Source organism: Theobroma umbraticum, unplaced genomic scaffold, assembly GCF_002168275.2.
Source record: "Theobroma umbraticum cultivar Fairchild unplaced genomic scaffold, ASM216827v3 scaffold_95.0, whole genome shotgun sequence".
Taxonomy (NCBI): domain Eukaryota; kingdom Viridiplantae; phylum Streptophyta; class Magnoliopsida; order Malvales; family Malvaceae; genus Theobroma; species Theobroma umbraticum.
In genome coordinates this window covers 7,302,021-7,321,193 of record NW_018397257.1, presented here as the reverse complement: position 1 = coordinate 7,321,193, position 19,173 = coordinate 7,302,021, and the positions used below count along the sequence as shown (strand labels likewise).

Below are 19,173 nucleotides of genomic sequence, written 5' to 3'. Positions count from 1 at the left end.
AAAAAAAACTAACAGAATTCACATTTTCCGTGAAAAACAACCAACTATAAAAACTGATATTTATCTTCATTTATTCGTTTATGGATTAACCAATAATTCCTCCCATTAATCAACCGTCCACATTAAAGTCTATTTATTATAAATTGCAACAATTACTGCCCAATTAAGCCTCATTTAATACAGATCTTGCAATTTCCACTGCCAAGCTTGAAAAGCTATTCAAGTTTTTTCATTATTACTACTATTTAAAAATAAAACCGAAATTTCACAAGTGAAGAATAAGAGAGATCAAGAGCTCAGTTGAATCAACATCAGAAAAAAGAGTTGAAAAGAACTAAACACCTTTTTCAGCCGTTTGATTGATGATCCATCAATCTATCAATCAATCAGTCAACAAAGTCAAACCTCCAACAAAATATTTTCAAATTCCAAAACGATGAGCAGAAGAATAAATGGATTCTCAGTTCTCACTCTACTAGGACCTCTTCCACTCTCTGTAGATTTTTAATCTCTCCTTAGAATTTGTGAGGACCGGAATCGGCTAAAGTACGCCGAGGGGGTGGGGATTCGGATTGGGATTGGGATTGGGTTAACTGCAAAAGAACGGTGTCGTTTGCTGCTTTGGTTTGAGTCGTTGTCAAGCGTGCCACCGAAGAGAGGTAATCACGGGACGTATGTCTCCTTTCACCCGATCAGTTACTATTTTTCACTTGCCTTTTTCTGATCCCGGCCTACGTTTGCATCGACGGTTTACTTATTTATTACTATATTTTGAGGGAATTTAATTTATATTTTTATACTAATAATAATAATAATAATAAAACTAAACACAGATCATCGGAGAATCGTGCATTTGCTAATTGAACTACATTTAAATATGTGATTTGTAATCTAAAGTTTAAAAATGCGTAATTATTAATCAGTTATTGAACTTTGTTTTACCATTAATCATATTGTATAGTTTTAAATTTTAGATATTAAATTAAACATCTAATTATACTTGTATTAGTCCAATATCAATTATATAAGGCATGATATTTAAAAAAATCTATGAATTATTCATAAATTCAAATAATAATTTTTTATTTTTTAAATTCAATTAAATTCTCATATATTTTTATTTTGATTAAAATAAATTTTTATTATTAATAATTGATTAACGATTGTTATTAAAATGTCACTTATTAATTATTTTATAATATTGATGTGATATATTAATGTGTTATAATAAATGATGATATAGTATGAGATATGACATGATGACATTAACATCACTCAATACTATTTAAGTATAAAAATGATTTGTAATATTTTGATTAATAATAATTAATTAATTATTAATTATAATGAGTTATTTAATTTAAAATAAAAATATAAAAACTTGATTCAACATAATAAAAAAATAAAGAGTCATTTGAATTTTTTTGAATTGTTCAAGTATTATGCTAATATGCTAATACATAATTAATCTAAACTATTATTTATATTTATATCAAGAAGATATGTACATAAGGACCATTCTTGATAAACAACTTTTATAATAACATCATATAAAAGGTTGGGGTAAATTTTTTTTAAGTGATTTTTATATGAAACTCGAGTGTTAATTAATTACATTAACTTAAATAATTAAAAATAAATTCTTCAATTATGACTTTTTTTTAAACAAAATCCTTACTTGTTATTATATAACAAGTCTTTAAGCTTTTAACTTTTAACTTTAATAACAAATGAATTGTCGTCAAACTTTATTTTAAGTGATATTTTCAATCTACATGATTTAATGATGTGGTATTTTCTCTTTCATATCTTTTTTTAATTTTAGTTAAAACAACAACGTAATTTTAAAAAATTATATAAATCATCTCTTTTCTTATTCTCATCTATACTTTCTCTTGACGAATAGTAATTAATAATCAATTATTATAATTTATCGGATTTTAAATCTCAAGTTATGAATTTTATTATATTTACTTCTAGAGTCATATGTTACATGAATATAAAATAATTTGAACAAAAATGAATGTTTATATTTAATTAATAATATGAATAACTTAAAATGTGATGTACTCCCTTCAAAAAAAGAAGGAGCTTAATTAAAAATTGAAAATAGCGACCACGGAATTACGCGGGAATCGCCTCGCAGTTGAAGCGAAAGAAGCATCTAGAATCCGAAGACCGTCTCTCCTTGGCAAAGGGAAAGGAAAAAGGAGAAGACGAACATGGCAGATAATTCTAGAGCCTTCTTTTTTCTTCACAACAAAATGAGGATTCCTAATCTCAACCGTCCATTCAACAAGCTTTTCTTTAAATTCCCCCTCAAAATCCTGTCCCCCACGCCACTTGATTTATTCTTTTCTTCTCTTGCCGTGTCTCCAGGGCTTTCTGTTATATTCTTTCCTCTCCAGACCAAAACAAACAGAGCCAAAGCAGTTTGATCGAGTAACTAAGAAAGATAGAAAAGGAATGTTTGGAAGAGCACCGAGCAAGAGTGATAATACGAGGTATTATGAGATTCTGGGTGTTTCCAAGAACGCTTCCCAGGATGATTTGAAGAAAGCTTACAAGAAAGCCGCCATTAAAAACCATCCTGACAAAGGCGGTGATCCTGAAAAGGTACGGTAATATTTATTGTTCTTTGTCGAGGATTTTGTCTGGGTTTCTTTTTATTATGGATGGGTGTTAAAGATTTTGTTGGTAATGCTAATTTTGATTTTTCTGTTTTGTTTGGTTGGCAGTTTAAAGTGTTAGCTCATGCTTATGAGGTATTGAGTGATCCTGAGAAACGTGAGATATATGATCAGTATGGTGAGGATGCTCTCAAGGACGGAATGGGCGGCGCTGCTGGGGCTCATGACCAGTTCGATATCTTCTCGTCCTTCTTCGGTGGTAGCCCCTTTGGAGGTAAGTGAATTGGTTTAAGAGAAAGTTATCTTAAGTATTACTTTCAGTCGAATTCTGACATGGTATCATGTTTATAAAAACCTAAGCTTTATTTAATTTAGTGAATCCTGGTTGAAGAGTAAGCTCAGGAATTTGAAATCATTGTTAATGTTGTTGGGATGATTTTTAGGAGCACTACACTTCCATTCAACTTTGGACATGTGACTGATGTTTTTCAGCTACCTGAATAAAATGCTTTTCACTATTAATGGTCTTGTAGATTGAGGAATTTGGAAATTGTTGTTATTTTGTTGATGTCGTTGGACTAATTTTAGGTGAATTAGAGGATGATTGAATCATGGGTTATTGTCGATGAGTAGGAGGTAGCAGTCGTGGAAGAAGACAGAGACGGGGAGAGGATGTGATTCATAATCTGAAGGTTTCTCTAGAGGACCTTTACCTTGGGACATCAAAGAAGCTTTCTCTTTCCCGCAATATCTTATGCTCGAAGTGCAATGGGTAAGCTTTTTAGCTGTCATTTAGTAATATCTTCATCATTTTCCTGTGTCTAAACTTTTGGTAGTATTTGCTTACATGGAATGTATAATTTATAACAGCAAAGGGTCGAAATCAGGTGCTTCAATGCAGTGCCCTGGTTGCCAGGGTTCTGGTATGAAGGTCTCAATCAGGCACCTTGGTCCTTCCATGATTCAGCAAATGCAACATCCCTGCAATGAATGCAAGGGTACTGGTGAGACAATCAATGACAAGGACCGCTGTCCTCAGTGCAACGGCGAGAAGGTTGTTCAGAAGAAGAAGGTGCTGGAAGTCATTGTAGAGAAGGGTATGCAGCATGGACAGAAGATTACATTCCCAGGCGAAGCAGATGAAGCGGTATGTTTTGATTTTAATAGTAATGCAGTTTAGTATATGCACTTGGTTTGACAGTAGCATGGAGCCCAATTGTTTTGTTTATGGTGTTTTTTGCAGCCTGATACCATTACTGGGGACATAGTCTTTGTCCTTCAGCAGAAGGAACATCCAAAATTCAAGAGAAAGGAAGAAGACCTGTTTGTGGAACATACCTTGTCTCTGACTGAGGCTTTGTGTGGCTTCCAATTTGTACTTACCCATCTAGACGGCCGACAACTTTTAATCAAGTCAAACCCTGGGGAGATAGTGAAGCCTAGTAAGTATCTAGGAATATTTACACCCGTCTCTTGAGGCTTTCTTCCATTGCTTGCTTGGTTTATTGGCTTTTTAACTTTTCTTTCCAGATTCCTTCAAGGCAATCAATGATGAGGGGATGCCCCTGTACCAGAGGCCATTCATGAAGGGCAAATTGTTCATTCACTTCACTGTTGACTTTCCTGATTCTCTGAGCCCTGATCAGGTTAAAGCACTTGAGGCTATCCTGCCGCGAAAGCCAACCTCTCAGTTGACTGATATGGAGCTAGATGAGTGTGAGGAGACCACGCTACATGATGTGAATATTGAAGAGGAGATGAGGAGGAAGCATCAGGCAGCACAGGAAGCTCTTGATGAAGAGGAGTTGCATGGTGGTGCCCAGAGGGTGCAATGCACACAGCAGTGATGATGAAGAAAACAATCAGAAGCTTATCTGATAGTATTCATATACTGAGGAATACGGAAGCTGACCTTTGTAGTAGTTGAAGTGGGAGTTTATGGTTTGTTGCGAGACATGTCTTGCATGGGTGGTCAGTGAGTGGTTGTGTCCTTGTTTCCAGACATGAGCAGAAGATATAGGATACTCTATGAATCTTGTATTTGTGATCTTTTCTTGGCAAAGATTGCCATTCTCATATAATGTTTCTTGCTGGCAAATTGGAAAATATGGAAAATATGTTCGCCGTTGATCAACTGTTATACAATTTTAGATATGAAAGATTCTTTGGTGCCTGCTGCTAGAGAACCATAATAACATCATTTGGTTACTTCCTTGCAAAAAAGAAACATCATTTGGTTACTTCCTTTCAAAAAAGAAACATCATTTGGTTACTGGGTGCCTGCTGCTAGAGAACCATAATAACATTATTTGGTTACTTGGTGCCATAATAACATCATCTGGTTATTCAAGGTTTATAGACTCCAACTCATGTTCCACCCCCTAAATGGTCCTTCAAATTGGCTTCTTAATGATGGATTATAATAATCATATCACTTGATTTTCAGTGGCAATTAACAACAATAATGGATTGACTCAGTTCTCCAGCATATATTGAATTATAATTTATAGTGCTTTTGCTGTTTAGGCAAGGAGTAGGCAGCTTGCTAACATTAATATGTTCAAACAGGAGTGGGTGCCTCAAGATACAGAAGGAGTGTCACTGCGTATGTTTGCTAGGCTGCCTAGTTCAATAACTGATCCATGGAAATTAGTTTGACTATGTTTAGCTGTCTCAATAGACATGATAGAAAGGATGTTGCATCTCTCTTCCTGATTGCTCAGGAGAGATGAAAATCTGGTGAAAACTCCATGAAAGAATAAACTAAACTTCCTATAAATATGATTTTTTTTTTTTTGTATAAAAGAAACCTCATATTACAAACGCTAGTGAGGAATGTCCACCTTTTTCTGGAGATAACGAAATACCTGTGGAACGGGAAACTTTGGGTTATTCTTAGATTTTATACATAATCTTGCTACAGATAGAAGCTTCTTAAGTTCCCTGGAATCATAATTGTTCCCTAGGTCTGGATCTATCATCATATGGATTGAACTGCTAAGGCGAGATCCCTGGACCCATTGGATTAAATCGGTGCCTCCTTGCTCTGATGACTGGCCAGTTATTAGCTCCAATATCAGCACTCCAAGCTGAAAAATTATGTTGCCACATTCCTGACCGAGACATTCTGCAAGGAGAGGAGAGAATAGATGGATAAAGAATTCATCGGAGAGGAAAGCGAGTCTTGCAAACATTTGTAAGGATATTGGTAAAAGAATCACCTTCTGAACAAGACGGATGAGGCATTTCGACATAAGTTCCAACAGAACTTAGAAGGCCAACATCAGACAGCTGTATTAAAGAACGAATAATTATTATTTCTATGGCGATAAAGTTTTATAGTGCCATCTAGCTTCTTAAGATGCCAGTACTTTGAATATGATTCATATGATCCAAATGCTAACACAAACAGGGAAGGAACAAAAGGAATAGACTTTTAACCTTAGCAGTAAAGTTTTCATCTAACATGATATTACTTGCGCTGATGGAGACATGATAAACCGGTGGGTTACTGAAAAGAAGTAAGTATTCCTGCCAGCACATAGTCAACAAGATGATTTAGTTCATTATGTTACACAGCTATCAAACCAATGTGCAGATATTGAATACTAGCTAGGCAGAATTTAATTGAATCCTTGTCTAATGATGAATTAAGAAAAAGAGGGTAACAGGCAGGTAAAAACATCAGAAGGCATTAATTAGCAGTGGTTCTAAAAATTGATGCAATAGATCATGTGGGGTAAATGAGTAACAAGCAATTGAGTCTCAGAGCCACGTAAGAGAGATAGCTGCTTTCAAGAACTGGCCTTTCTGAAGAGGGAAGCTTAGCGCCTACCACATTCCTCAAAGGTTTGGGATGCTTCTTCAGAAAGTGTGGAATCATGTAGCACAGTCTAGAGACTTTGGGACTTAAAGCAGATGAATCTGTGACTTACCAATGCTGCTGCCACACCAACAGCTATTTGTAGCCTTGCTTTCCAATTCAAAGGAGTCCTTAGAGGATCTGTCAAGAGCCAGTTGCTTAAAACAAAAGAAAATGTTTGCAATTACACATAAATTATGCTTAATAGATTTACCATTAAAATGCTCCTTCAAGCTTCCATTTTCAATATTGTCAAACACTAATAACCTGCAAAGATACATCAAAGATTATGGTGAGTTTTTATGCATAGAATATCTATCACAGTGCCTTTTTTAATAGAAGCTATGCATAAACACATGCACATATTTGAGCAAAGAGAATTTTGCAGAGAAAAACAGATGGTTTTACACTTCATTCATTTGATGTGTCAACCGCTGCATCATACGATAATCTTTAGTGTGAAGCTCTTATATCATCAAATTCACCTTCTCAAAATGGCAGCTTCATTTTTTTCTAAATCAAGTCTCAATATTTTTATCTAAAAGCAAGCAAATCTGAAAATGGAATCAAAATGAAAGATAAGACATCAACCTCTTATGCCCTGTGGAAAATCCTCTGAGTGCAAGAAGATGGCGGTGATGCAATCGCCCCAAGAATTGCACTTCTCTATAGAAGTTGTCTATTCCTTCATCAAAAGCTCTTGCTTCTTTTACCAAAGCAACTTCACCACCTTGAAATTTGGCCTTATAAGCAGCCCCATGGGAATTGCTATATATTATCCTGTGAAAGCCATCAGTTGCCCTCCTTACATCTTTGTATGAAAACTTCTTCATGAACGAAATTGGGCCTGAAAATAAAAAAGGAAAGGAGATATAAACTCATCATCATAATTGATATCCAATATATCAAAAACAAAGTTAATTCTCCAAATACTATTCTTTTTAAACCAAAAAACACTGCCAATTTTAAAAATGTACCGATCGTATTTGCTACCTTTAACACGACTCAGTATAGTGAGTCATATCTATAAATGAGATGATAAAACTGAGTGTAAGATACTTGTCGTACAATGATTTGACCTCACCTACATGACAGGTTGAACTATAATCCTCAGATGTTTACACTTTACAGGTATTACATTCAATGTTCACCAAGAGGTCACTTATATCAGTTCACAGCTCAGTATCTTGTAAAATTAAAGAACTGAGAACTACGGAGAAGTTGATATTAGTAGCTGATATAGTAGTCATCATCAATTGACTTGGATAACATGTGTTCAGAAATAAGACAAAAGATAGGTTTACTGTCAAAATAAGAGGAAATACACAATGAAGAATCACAAAGAAAGAAAATCCAATATCCAGTGGCCTCAGCTGCAATAGATTTGAATTTGAATACTGCAGGGTCATTTTGTCCAAAGACATTGAAATAATGATATCATTTGTCATTAGGTAAAAACATTTTCACATTCACATAGGAAGATGATTTCATTGCAACTTGGTATGTGTTAGTCTGCTAAAGAAAAACTTCGACAAATTGACCGCCAACTGAAATGCGGATAGACGTTTTCTCGGTCACAATCATGGTTGTTACGGTAAGAACAGCCTAAAGTGGTTTCATGAAATGAACCACTACAGGGTTGAGTAATTAAGAGATCTACTCATGTGGCTTATACTTTCTAATCATACACTAAAATGACAATATAAAATTAGATAGTGATATAACCACAGAACTAATAGGGAACTCATAAGTTATGTTAGGAGTACAACTTGAATCTTGCTTTGAAAATTAAAAAAAAAAAGGAAATTGAGAACAAAAACTACAGTTGTTTTGTACCACTGAGAGAAATCGTATTCCCTTTAAAACTGGAATATGGAAGTGTAATTTAGGCAACAAGAAGCAAAGCACAATTGTATTACAGGACAATGTCTGTCATTATCTTAGAGAGATAAAATTTCCATTTAAAAAGAGGTTGAAGATTGAAAAAGGAAGGGATATTACCCATAATTCTTCCATCTAAATACAAAAGGAAAAGAGAATGCCGCTGCTTTTTTTAGTATCATTATCTTAAATCTTAATTCTTATGCTGTTCCTTTCCCTGACTAATCACACAACAAATGGGACAACATATGATCAAGATTTATTACATATACACAGACACAAAGATATGCTGACAAATGCATACACAGAGGGAAGACAGAGATATATGTGTGTATACTTACATTAAACCGTAATATTAGAAACCAATTGATTTACCATCTCAAGTATCATTGTATAACAACCAATACAAACCATTTTCATTCTAAACTTACAACGCTGAAACTGATCAACAACATATATTAGGGAAGAATCGTCAAAGTTGACAATCAAATTCTTCAAGATTTCCCTTTTTTCCAACATCAAGCTCATCACAGTCCTTCAAACCATCAAACCAAAAGAACTTTCAAAATGAACTTTGCACTACAAATAAACAAACCCATCTTTGATTCAGCGAATTCAAGCCAAAATTCACCAGTTTAAGACATTTTTTGCTAGGATCACGATTCATGAACAATGACAAAAAACCCCAATTACCATTAGTAAAATCCAATCTCAAAAAGAACAACTTTCCCAGAAAACAAAGCATGACAGTTAACAAAGTTAATCTAAAAAAAATACCAGTCTTAACAGACAACACAAAGAATTGCAGTCCAACAGTTTTTTTTTTTCAGTTAACAATTAAAGAAAAAGAGAATACCAGAACGAGATCGGTGAAGCCATGCAAGAAGACGAAACCTGAGTTTCCGGATCATAGGATCCATTCCTTTCGGAAACAGTACTTTGTTTTGCTCTCTTCAGTTAACTTGTATGACTCTGATGCTGCAGCAGTCCAACAGTTATTACTAATTTCCATTTCTTTTGTTTTTGTGCTCTTTATAACGGCTTTGCTTTGCAAATGCTTTTACTTTCTGCTTGCCTGGAAAGCGAGAGAGAGATATGATGATTTGGTCAAGTGAAATGCTGCAGTAAAATGGCAGTTAAAAATTAAGGGTGATTTCTAAAAACAGTAAATAAACTGTCAAAACTGTTCCCAGTGCTTCACTAGTTATCAGTTCCAGTAGTGTGCCAAAATTTGTTAAAGAGTTGGGTTAGTTTCTTTAATAGTTTTAAAAGCCAATGACAGCAAAATGCTTCTATTTGCTTTGTTTGCTTTCGTCTTTTAATATTGTTTGTTGTGAACAATGATTTGTAGAGTTCATCCAAAATTTGACAGATCATAAAGCTGGTAGGCATTTCATCTAGAAGTTTTGGGGATTCGGATTATGGGAGGGATTAATATAAGTTTTCAAAGCATAAAAAGGATTGGACCACCCCTATATTTGCTAATTTTGGCCCTAGACGTCTGTAAATTCCAAGTCATTATATTTTGTCCATCATAATAAGGCACATGAATGAGAATGGTAAGGGTGCCATGCACAGCTCTTTTAATTGAAGGGTTGCAATTATTCTATTGAGGAGCATGGTTTTCTTTTTTCTTGCATTGCAATTTGTAGAATTGAAGGGTGCCATGACTTTTAATGGAATAATAATAATGGAACAACAGCATAGCTTAGCATCAGCATCACATGCTTACAAGTAGCATTACTTGCCTTTATCCCGACCACAGTCATCCACTTTTAGATATTGTAGCTTGACTCTTGTGGCTATTCAATTCAACTATTTAATCAGCACTCCATTTCATAAAGTAACGAATTCTCCAACTGTGTTATTTTAGGAAAAAGAAAAAGTCCAAAGCAGGATGAGCACTGATTTTTGTGGATGGGAATCCTTTGGATGCTGTTTTGATATAAAGCTTGGGGTCATTTTACTTGTCCCGTGAGCAATGTAAATTCCCCATATAAGTTTAGCAAGAAAGAATGAGGGAGAAAAGAATGAAGAAGAAGAAAAAGAGAACAGCAAAAAGGGGGCCGCCTTATGACAACTTTATACTAAGTTCACTCTGGGGGGACCAGGCAATGCATGGATTAGACTTATGAGTGTGGAAGTTTCTTTAGCTTTGGGTGATAACTAAGATAATGACAGTCTATTTGCCTTTGGTTCTTTTGTTTTTGTGGATTCCTCGTTTTTTATGTCAATTTTCTCGTGAATTCATCACAGAAAGGCAAAACAGTAGCAACCGAATGCAGTGAAGTATCGTAAGGCGACACATATGCTACACCAGTTCTTCAAACATTGACACATCCGTCACTTTCTTGAAACTTGAAAACCTTGAAATTGCGCTCTTCATTGTTTAATGTTTTCCATCTTAAAACAATCTTCTTTTGCCATCTTACTTTTCATTTTCTCTGCCTTTGCAACTGGAACCTAGACAATCCATGGAGCTAGTAGCACAATTCAAGCTTACCATTGTGCTTTTCTTCACTATCTTTTCGCTCTTAGCTTACAATCAGGCTCAAAATGTAACGTACTGTGGTATGTCTATATTTTTTTTCCAGTGCTTTCATCAGCATTATAATTTTGTAACTCTACTTATTTCCCCCCTTTCAGTTTTCCTCATTGAAATTTTAATGCAGATGGCTCAAGGCATTACGCTGTTAATGTCCAAAAATTTGAGGTATCCCCTGATCCAATGTTGGTAGGCAGGCCAGCTACCTTCACCATCTCAGCTTCTACAAGTAATAATTTTCTGCTTTGGACTCCCTATTTTCCCATTCTTAACTGTATAATGCTGTCTATCAGAACACTAATGAAAAGCTCCACCTCCTTTCCTCTTATTGGTACATTCTATGGTTGATAGTTGATTCAGATTTTACAATCCCGTTCACTAGGTACACTAGGTTGGACAAGGCTTCAGTTTATTTTAAGAAGTAGAAATCTAGACTTCAAACATCTTCTCTTTCTCTGTCCTTCACCCTATATTTTTACATTCTCTACCACTTTTGTCCTTCAGGTGCTTATTTTCTGCAGCTTTAGAATGTTGATGACTATAGGAGAAACATTGAATTGTGTATAATTTCTTTTATTATTTGGCATTCTATTACTAAAGTTGGCACACATCTTTCATTCAGGTCAACCAATCTCTGACGGCAGAGTAGTGATCGATGTCTCTTTCTTGGGATTGCATGTCCATACAGAAACTCGTAGTCTCTGTGAGGAAGCATCCTGCCCTATTGCTGCAGGCAACTTTAAGCTCTCGCACTCCCAAACTCTACCTGTCTTCACTCCACCAGTAAGTCTTTATCTCCCAGATGAATAATTTTCAGTGGTAAGTCTTAATGGATGAAGAAAGCGAAAGCTTGTGTTCACTAGTTTGTGTTACGAATTTATACTGAAAAGACCAGGATTTGCAACAAATTATTCATCTTTCCTAAGCCTTAGTCATCAAGATTAGCAAAAGTTAGGAGAGCTCAGCACAGTTTAGTCACCCAGTTCTAATGCTTCATAAAAGCTCTTTTAATAACAAAATGAAAGATGTGAAACATCCGTTTCTCAAGAGAGCAAGTAATCATAACAAACTCACTTAATTCAAATTCATAAACAAGGCAAAAAGAAAGTAAAAGCTTTCATACTTTGCCTCTCTCAGCTCCCATGTCATCAGAACCTCCAAAGCTCAATATATCAAACTATTTCCTTATAAACTATGAATGCCAAGGCTTATTTAGCTGCAAATGCTGCATTATTGTTGCAGGGATCTTACGCTCTTCAGATGATATTGAATGATCAAAACAATTTGGAATTGACATGCATTGGTATAAACTTCACGATTGGAACTGCTGCTTTGGCGTCTGATATATAGTTGAGTTTGGACTTTGGAGTATCCTTGAGTACTTCAACTCTCCGCCTCTCTATGTTCCAGTGGCCTCCTTAAAAGATCTCGGAGCATTGTTTTATTTCAGTGAGATTAGCTCTCCAGTTGTGCAAGCATTTTATACATATGCAGCCTGATAGCTTAACTAGAGCAGTTTAATTATCTGAATAAAATGGCTTTTGGTTTTTGAGGGCATGCCTGCCTTTTGTTGTTTGCAACCTCAGCACCTTCCCTGAAAGGCTTGTGGCAGGAAAACAGAGGATAAATCAGAAGCTCATGACCGGATATTGCTGAAAGCTGATGAGTCACTCCTGAGAGAAAGCTTGTCTTAAACTCTCCTCATTGATCCAACTGAGCCATTCCACCAATCTTTCTGCTGGCTCTTCTTTTAAAACAGTACTGTCCCAGCTGCATAACACAATTCAAGTCCCTAATCACACCCTAGATAAAACCAAAATTTATGATTCTTTTTCTCAGCCTCAAAACAACAGACCAAAATCTTTATGCAAAGATAACTACCATAGATGAATGAATGTTACAGTTTAACAGTTTGTTCATTTTAATCAAACTTCACTTTACTTTTTCATTCTTCATTTTTGTGGGATTTTAATATTTTCTTCAAAAGCAATAACAAAAAAAGACAAATAATGGCAAAAACCACACAATACCAATACAGAAGAAAGAAAAATAAAAAATTCCATTGAGGCTATTGAAGAGATCCTGAGTTGTGTGGAGCTGAGGGTGACTATCATTCAAGTGTTGGATAAGATTTTTTTTTTTTATAATATTGTAATAAAATTTATATAATTTATAATTAAATGAGATATTCTCCGATGCATGCATGCCCGGAGGGAAAGACAAGTAAAGGACATCCTTAGTTGTGGGACCAAGTGACAATTAAGCTGACAACGACAAATATTGAACGTTTTGATCATGTTCTGGGTTTTGGTGTTTTTCTATGTTTAAATAAATAGTGTTGAAATTCAATGGTCATAATAATGACATAAAAGACAAAACAGGCTTTGATCATTTCCTCTGTATATAATATACAGAGCAGTTTTTATCGGATAATTTGGCAATTGGCATCCTCAGTCTAGAGAAAGAAAACCCCTTTGAGCACGCCTGCCATGGACACAGTAGCAGCTCGGTTCAAGCTCATTCTTTTGCCCCTTTTGGCTATCGCTTTGCTTTTCTTACCTTTTCTCCAGGCCACTGATTTCAGTTACTGCGGTTAGTTTTCCTCCTTCTTTCTGCTAGATTATTGTTGGGTTCTTTTCCTTTTTCCTGAAATTTCGTAGTCTAAAGTGAACTGATATGTGTTAGCCCATAGATTCTTGCTTTTTTTTTTTTTGTTTCTTTTGGTTATTCTGTCCTCTCTTTTCTGTGTTCAATTGCTCAGTTTTTCTTCTTATATATGTCTGAGTTCCTGGATTGAAATCAATGCAGGTGATGAAACTGGTTTCGTTGTAAAAGTTGAGGGAGTCGATATATCACCTGATCCTGTGGTTAAAGGCAAGCCAGCCACCTTCACGATCTCAGCATCTACCGGTAACTATCCCGTTCTTGCAATTTCCGAATCGTCTTTACCTTGAATTTGATATTTTAGGATGTCTCTAGTACACAGGATGATAGATTAAGATAAGAAAGTCTTATCAAACTTTGTTGTGGGTAAGATTAAAAGTAGGATGGGATAATTTTTATCTCATGTCATTTTTGGTAGTAGATAAAAACACAAAAAATAAGCCTTTGATAAGGTGGAGTGTAAATGGGGGAAAAAGGATAGGACTTCACTTAGACTCAATTAATAAGAAATTCTTAAATTTCTTCATATTTGACTGAAGACTCTATTCAATTCAGTTGAGCTTTAGATGCTTAAGTTTGAAGGTAAAGCATCTTGTGGAGATATGGGAATAGCTGGCTGCAAGTGTTGATCTAATCTAGGTTTTTTGATGCATCAAGCCATGCATCGGAGATTTCTAAAAGGTGATTTTTGAGTCTAAGGGATAAGGATTGTAAGTTTATGTAATAAATATTTGTACTTAACTTTTTTGGATATCAGGTCTCTGGGAACTAGCTGCTTGTTTAAAACTCTATAAATAAGCTTGTAATTTCTTTCAATTAACATATATAAAAAAGGTTTGTTAGAATTTCAGCATTTACTATGCCTGGTTTTGGATGGTGTGGAACAATCCTAAACCTTGGTGTAAAGTCTTTGGAATATAAATATGAACCCTTAAAAGGAATCTAGGTTTGAAGCCTAGATCTCATCTTGCTTATTTCCAGTTTTCATCTAAGTTAAGAATCAACCTTCAATCCTTCCTACAAACTGGTACTGACTTCACAGTCAAACTCAACCCTAGAAACCTAAAATAATGTTCTTAGTACCATTCATAGAATCAGCACGACCCTAAAACCAGATTATAAAAGCTTTTGAAATGCTCATCCAGTTTTAATTAAATACAATCCCTATTATGAAAGTTAATTATTCCTAGTTAGTAGTTTTCCTTCTGTTTTAGAATACTCTACATCAGTATCAAATTTCTCTGGTAAACACATTTCAATCTTGGTGGATTATACTCTTGTATATAAAGTTAATTATTGCTGGAATCGTGCTTGTGTTTTGATGACAAAGCCACTTCTCAAAATCTTTGTAGCGTTTAAAGAAAAATTTTAACTTTGCATATAATAGCTTAAACAGAAACTCTTGGAACGCAGATACTTCCTTGGTCCATTTTGCCAATATTTTGTGTGGTACATATTGGTATATATATCTGAAGGTTGTTTTTTTTTTTTAAGTACATGATTCATGGATATAGTCTTTTTTCGCATTTCATTGGTGCCTACATTTTGCAGGTCAAGCTATCTCTGGAGGCCAAGCGGTGATTGATGTTTCCTACTTTGGGATACATATCCATCAAGAAACTCATCAACTTTGTGAGGAAACATCCTGCCCTGTTCCTGTTGGACAATTTGTACTCTCTCACAATCAAGTTTTACCTGGATTCACTCCACCTGTAAGTTTCACTTTACTGAGAAACTTTTTATTTTTTGAAACTTTTTTCAGGATTATACCACTTGTGATGTGCCCTTATAAATTGATTTGAACATTGAGGCAGTCAACGAGCCTATTCTCTGATATTTTCAGTTAAAGAAAGCACTGCTTGTTTCCCATGTTTCATGATTGATCTAGTATCTTACATGTCTAAATTATCACTTCAATCTTTATGCTATGGTTTTTTTTTCAGTTTCTTTTTTCCTCTTGTTTTCAAACTTTCATACTGCTTTTGGTTTGATGAAATGGCTAAAGAAAATAAAGAAAATGATGAAGAAAGCATTTGTTACTTTGGTTCTTACTGGATGTTTACAACAGAAGTAGAAAGCACAATGTGCAAAGTTATATTTATTGTGGACGTATTATCCTCAAGTCTCACGCAGGCACCAAAAAAATCTCATAAACACCTTCCTTTGACCTATGTGTGACATCCTTTGCTAATTCCAAACTATTTAAACATTATCCTAAATTTGGCAGCAGCTTTCTTGAGTTCTATTTCTATGGGCCATATCTAACTAGAAACATTCATCAATAATGTGTTGCGCTTACTTCCTTGCACCAGATTTTCTTTTGTCCTTCATTAAGAAATAGAAAAACGTGTTTCTATATTAGCTTATCTTACCTGGCTTCATTTTGCCCTTCTTATTTGTATTTATCCTTGCCTGTTTGATATGTACTTCTGTGGCCAATGATTGGTTTAGAGACCTTTGATCAGTGATATCCTGTTTCCTTAGGTCTCTCTTATCTGTTGGGCAGGGTTCCTTCCAGGAAAGCAAGAAACTGATAGTTTAGGAGTTGTTTGCCACTTTACCTTTTAAGATCCTTTTGCTGATATGTTAAATTGAGCTGCACTGTATTTCAAAACGTTAGCGTGGGATGGAAAAGCCAAACCTCAGCAATGCCTGATGTGCTTTCAATTTTCAGTTTATCCTTCATAATAAGATGTTTACTGTTACTTTCACCTCATGCTTGGTTATCTGTGGCTAAGTGTCTGATTGAGAAAGTGTAATAATTGTGATATATGTATTCCAACCTTTAGCAGATCTTTATGAATTAATTTAAATAAGAAACAAAATAAATGTAACGAGTTGGATTAAAAGAAAAAATAAGTCTAGGTGGAAGAATCTCTTAAAGAAAAAATAATGAGAAGCTTGCACTTTTGACTAGCAAAGCATGAGTTTTACTTCTCTAAAGACTGCAGCTTAAGGAGTTGATCTGATACACACTATATTTCTTAAAATTTTCACAAAAAAGTTCTCTAATGTTATGTTTCACTTTTTAAGTACCAATGTAATGGATATTTCAAGGGATTTTAGTAATCACCTACTGGCAACCCTTGTAAATATTCATTTCTCTTTAGGCAATAGAACTCAAATGGTGTTGTTCAAATCAAGGACCTTGTCTTGCTTGCACCCGACTCAAATGGTGTTGTTCACTGCACTCATGAATAGACTGTTTCAGTTTTCCAGTGTTTCATTCTCATGGATTTTTTCTTTATCAGCTTTTCCTTGTCATCCCATATCTTCTATCTTGTCTTTGTCTGGCTTGTTTAGCTTTCATCTTTTGATGGAGCCTTTTTTTTTTTTTGTGGCTTCTTCTTTACAACTTGGTCTGAACGGGGATTGTTGTTAAAATTTGGAATTTGCTCATTTTGATGATTTCTTTTGCTGTCCTCATAGCTTTCCTTATGCCTTGAAGTGTTATGTAAAGATACTCCATTTGGTTGCATAATAATATATCGAAACCAATCTGGTTATTAACTGTTAATAGAGACCAGAATCCAGATTTATCCTTTCTTCTTAGGACTCTGGTACAAACTCCATCTAGCTGCCTTAATTTGTGGTTTGATCCCTAAAGAACTAGGGTGGATGCATGATGGAAGTGATATCAGATGCACTGGTTTCAAACTGTAGAACCCCTAACTTGATTTTTTGGGCTTCATTCACTATCCAATTACATGACAGTTGACATTGCTGATCTTTTCTGTGTGGCATTTGCAGGGTTCTTACACACTTATGATGAAATTGACTAGTGAGGACAATCTGCTGTTAACTTGCATTTGCTTCAAATTCAAAATCAGTTTAAGTGCTTCTGGATCTTTGGTCTCTGATAGCTGAGTGGCAAAGTAAATGGTCTAAATAACTCGTGGCATGCATTTGTATTGGGGTCTTTTCTTATTTCATACAGAAAGATCTAAAGTTCTACAATCGTTGTGCTTTTATTCTACTGGGTTATCACTCATAAAGGTCATTCCTGCCTTTATCGTGTCACATTCCAACTGTGTTTATCACTCAGATATCCAATTGCTGTAAGATATTCCACATGACAACTCTGTTTACATGCAAGTCACTCAAATCTGTGGAAATATTGTCAGTTAACGATGTTAGCTACCATCCTTTAATGAACCATCATTTCACAATCAGTTTATATCCTTGTACTTGTAGCACTCCACTGTTGAACTTTAGATTTATTGAGAAAACATGCCATTGTGAGTGTTTGGACCTTGATTCGGACTAAAATGTCCGGCCTAATTGGCAGTATTCTACATAAATTTGTTGTGCTGCGAGTACAAGGATATAAGCATATCATAAGATCACACTTTGGTGCTTAAATTATGATGTTACTAACTTTGCAGTAGCAATGTAATTCTCAATGACACATCTTAACAAAAAAGATGGGCAAAAATTACCATGATACCAAGTTAGTGCTATTCAAAAAATTAGAAAAATTTCATCCTTGAGCCCATTCGAAGCCTCCTTTCTACCATTATCATCATCATTTCACCAAGGCCAACTTCTACCTCAGAACCCATCACCTGACAACCCAATTTAAATGGAGGTTCTGCCTCGGCTGTTTCTTAGTCTTTCCCTTATTTTCCACAAGCCTTGCTGTTAACGATGGAGGTGCTACCTTCAAATGGGAAGTCGTGTTGTTAGCAGCTTCCTGCTTCTCATGTTTCTCATTATTTATCTCATCAAGTTTAGCCTCAGCTTTTCCTTTCTAAAGAGGTTTATACTCTCATGTTAATTTCTATAATGTTTGGCTTTTAATATATGCTTCAGTGAAATGTAGATCCTCTCATTCCTCCCGGAGTAAACTGTGTGAAGAGGGGACAAAAAAGGGTCTAGGAAAACATAGACAACATTTCAAGTCCTTAATGAATTAAAATTAACTTTAAATTCACACAAAAGCAAAGGAATTTTTGCAACTATTTTCCCATCTAAATTTCTCAATTTCTTGTTGTTTTCTGCTTTCATTTGTCACTAACATTTTACCTGTCAGCCTTTCTTTTACATATATAATTAATTACCAAATTAACGATTATATTTCTCATCCCAAGACTCAAATTCAAGGTTCTTCTGCAATTTTACTAAGAAAAAGGAATCATCTACCTAAAAGTAGATAAAATATAAAAAAATACTATTTCTAGGAGAAGAATCTGAACAATAACAGTAGTAATGATGGGTTCTATGCACCTGTTTGTTCCTTTTTGATTTTCAATCATCTAAGTTGTTTCATGTGGATAAAATTTAAATATTTTGGAGGCCACTGCATTGAAAACTAAGGTAAGGCCTGGAGCGGTGGGTTGCACCCAATGTATCTTACTTTCACTTTTCTCTTAGCTTGTCAGATTGAACTCCTTTGAAGAAGGGTATGGTATCTGACAGGGTGAAAATGCAAGACATGCTTAAAATAATCAACCATTGGAGACGAATAATTCTTGATGGATAGAAGAAAGAATGTTTGCTTCTGTATGTCTTCGCGTTTCTTTGGTTGTACTCTGTTTGTTTTGTGTTGGCCCTGGAATTTCTTGGTTCTGTTACCCAAAGAAAAATCAAAT

At 35.1% G+C, this 19,173-nt stretch overlaps 5 protein-coding genes across 5 annotated transcripts in view; 3 read left to right on the top strand and 2 right to left on the bottom strand.

Moving 5' to 3' along the window:
* Positions 1 to 652, bottom strand: part of IQD5 (IQ-domain 5) — a 7,876-nt gene extending 7,224 nt beyond the window's left edge. The window contains exon 1 of the mRNA XM_021423405.1: positions 343 to 652. The gene's annotated coding sequence lies outside the window, so the exon portion shown is untranslated. The remainder of the gene's footprint in view (positions 1 to 342) is intronic.
* Positions 653 to 2,325: 1,673 nt separating this feature from the next.
* Positions 2,326 to 4,789, top strand: J2 (DNAJ homolog 2). Its single transcript, XM_021422530.2, has 6 exons — positions 2,326 to 2,616; positions 2,739 to 2,904; positions 3,264 to 3,402; positions 3,501 to 3,777; positions 3,874 to 4,072; positions 4,161 to 4,789. The coding sequence occupies exons 1-6, from the start codon at positions 2,467 to 2,469 to the stop codon at positions 4,475 to 4,477; spliced, it is 1,248 nt and encodes a 415-aa protein (XP_021278205.1). The 5' UTR covers positions 2,326 to 2,466; the 3' UTR covers positions 4,478 to 4,789.
* Positions 4,790 to 5,399: 610 nt separating this feature from the next.
* LOC110412533 (Protein kinase superfamily protein) lies at positions 5,400 to 9,517 on the bottom strand. The gene is made up of 7 exons (XM_021423083.2): positions 9,230 to 9,517; positions 7,084 to 7,339; positions 6,707 to 6,759; positions 6,566 to 6,633; positions 6,072 to 6,161; positions 5,852 to 5,921; positions 5,400 to 5,757 (listed from the first exon to the last, which is right to left on the bottom strand). The coding sequence occupies exons 1-7, from the start codon at positions 9,291 to 9,293 to the stop codon at positions 5,456 to 5,458; spliced, it is 903 nt and encodes a 300-aa protein (XP_021278758.1). The 5' UTR covers positions 9,294 to 9,517; the 3' UTR covers positions 5,400 to 5,455.
* A 1,082-nt stretch (positions 9,518 to 10,599) lies between these two features.
* On the top strand, positions 10,600 to 12,938 carry LOC110412811 (uncharacterized). Its single transcript, XM_021423438.1, has 4 exons — positions 10,600 to 10,944; positions 11,046 to 11,147; positions 11,541 to 11,701; positions 12,161 to 12,938. Exons 1-4 carry the CDS (start codon positions 10,848 to 10,850, stop codon positions 12,266 to 12,268), a joined length of 468 nt encoding a protein of 155 aa, XP_021279113.1. The 5' UTR covers positions 10,600 to 10,847; the 3' UTR covers positions 12,269 to 12,938.
* Positions 12,939 to 13,283: 345 nt separating this feature from the next.
* On the top strand, positions 13,284 to 17,710 carry LOC110412991 (phosphatidylglycerol/phosphatidylinositol transfer protein-like). Its single transcript, XM_021423669.2, has 4 exons — positions 13,284 to 13,510; positions 13,727 to 13,828; positions 15,134 to 15,294; positions 17,333 to 17,710. Exons 1-4 carry the CDS (start codon positions 13,408 to 13,410, stop codon positions 17,447 to 17,449), a joined length of 483 nt encoding a protein of 160 aa, XP_021279344.1. The 5' UTR covers positions 13,284 to 13,407; the 3' UTR covers positions 17,450 to 17,710.
* The last annotated feature ends 1,463 nt before the right edge of the window (positions 17,711 to 19,173 follow it).

Excerpts from the sequence above, each read along its gene's own strand:
- J2 (XM_021422530.2), top strand. The coding sequence starts at position 2,467 with ATGTTTGGAAGAGCACCGAGCAAGAGTGATAATACGAGGTATTATGAG. Across the intron at positions 3,778-3,873 it reads CAGGCGAAGCAGATGAAGCG|CCTGATACCATTACTGGGGA; the intron begins GTATGTTTTGAT and ends TGTTTTTTGCAG. Across the intron at positions 4,073-4,160 it reads TGGGGAGATAGTGAAGCCTA|ATTCCTTCAAGGCAATCAAT; the intron begins GTAAGTATCTAG and ends TTTTCTTTCCAG.
- LOC110412533 (XM_021423083.2), bottom strand. The coding sequence starts at position 9,293 with ATGGATCCTATGATCCGGAAACTCAGGTTTCGTCTTCTTGCATGGCTT. Across the intron at positions 5,922-6,071 it reads ATGAAAACTTTACTGCTAAG|CTGTCTGATGTTGGCCTTCT; the intron begins GTTAAAAGTCTA and ends TCTTTAATACAG. Across the intron at positions 5,758-5,851 it reads TCATCCGTCTTGTTCAGAAG|AATGTCTCGGTCAGGAATGT; the intron begins GTGATTCTTTTA and ends CTCTCCTTGCAG.
- LOC110412811 (XM_021423438.1), top strand. The coding sequence starts at position 10,848 with ATGGAGCTAGTAGCACAATTCAAGCTTACCATTGTGCTTTTCTTCACT. Across the intron at positions 11,148-11,540 it reads CACCATCTCAGCTTCTACAA|GTCAACCAATCTCTGACGGC; the intron begins GTAATAATTTTC and ends TCTTTCATTCAG. Across the intron at positions 11,702-12,160 it reads TACCTGTCTTCACTCCACCA|GGATCTTACGCTCTTCAGAT; the intron begins GTAAGTCTTTAT and ends TTATTGTTGCAG.
- LOC110412991 (XM_021423669.2), top strand. The coding sequence starts at position 13,408 with ATGGACACAGTAGCAGCTCGGTTCAAGCTCATTCTTTTGCCCCTTTTG. Across the intron at positions 13,511-13,726 it reads CACTGATTTCAGTTACTGCG|GTGATGAAACTGGTTTCGTT; the intron begins GTTAGTTTTCCT and ends AAATCAATGCAG. Across the intron at positions 13,829-15,133 it reads CACGATCTCAGCATCTACCG|GTCAAGCTATCTCTGGAGGC; the intron begins GTAACTATCCCG and ends TACATTTTGCAG.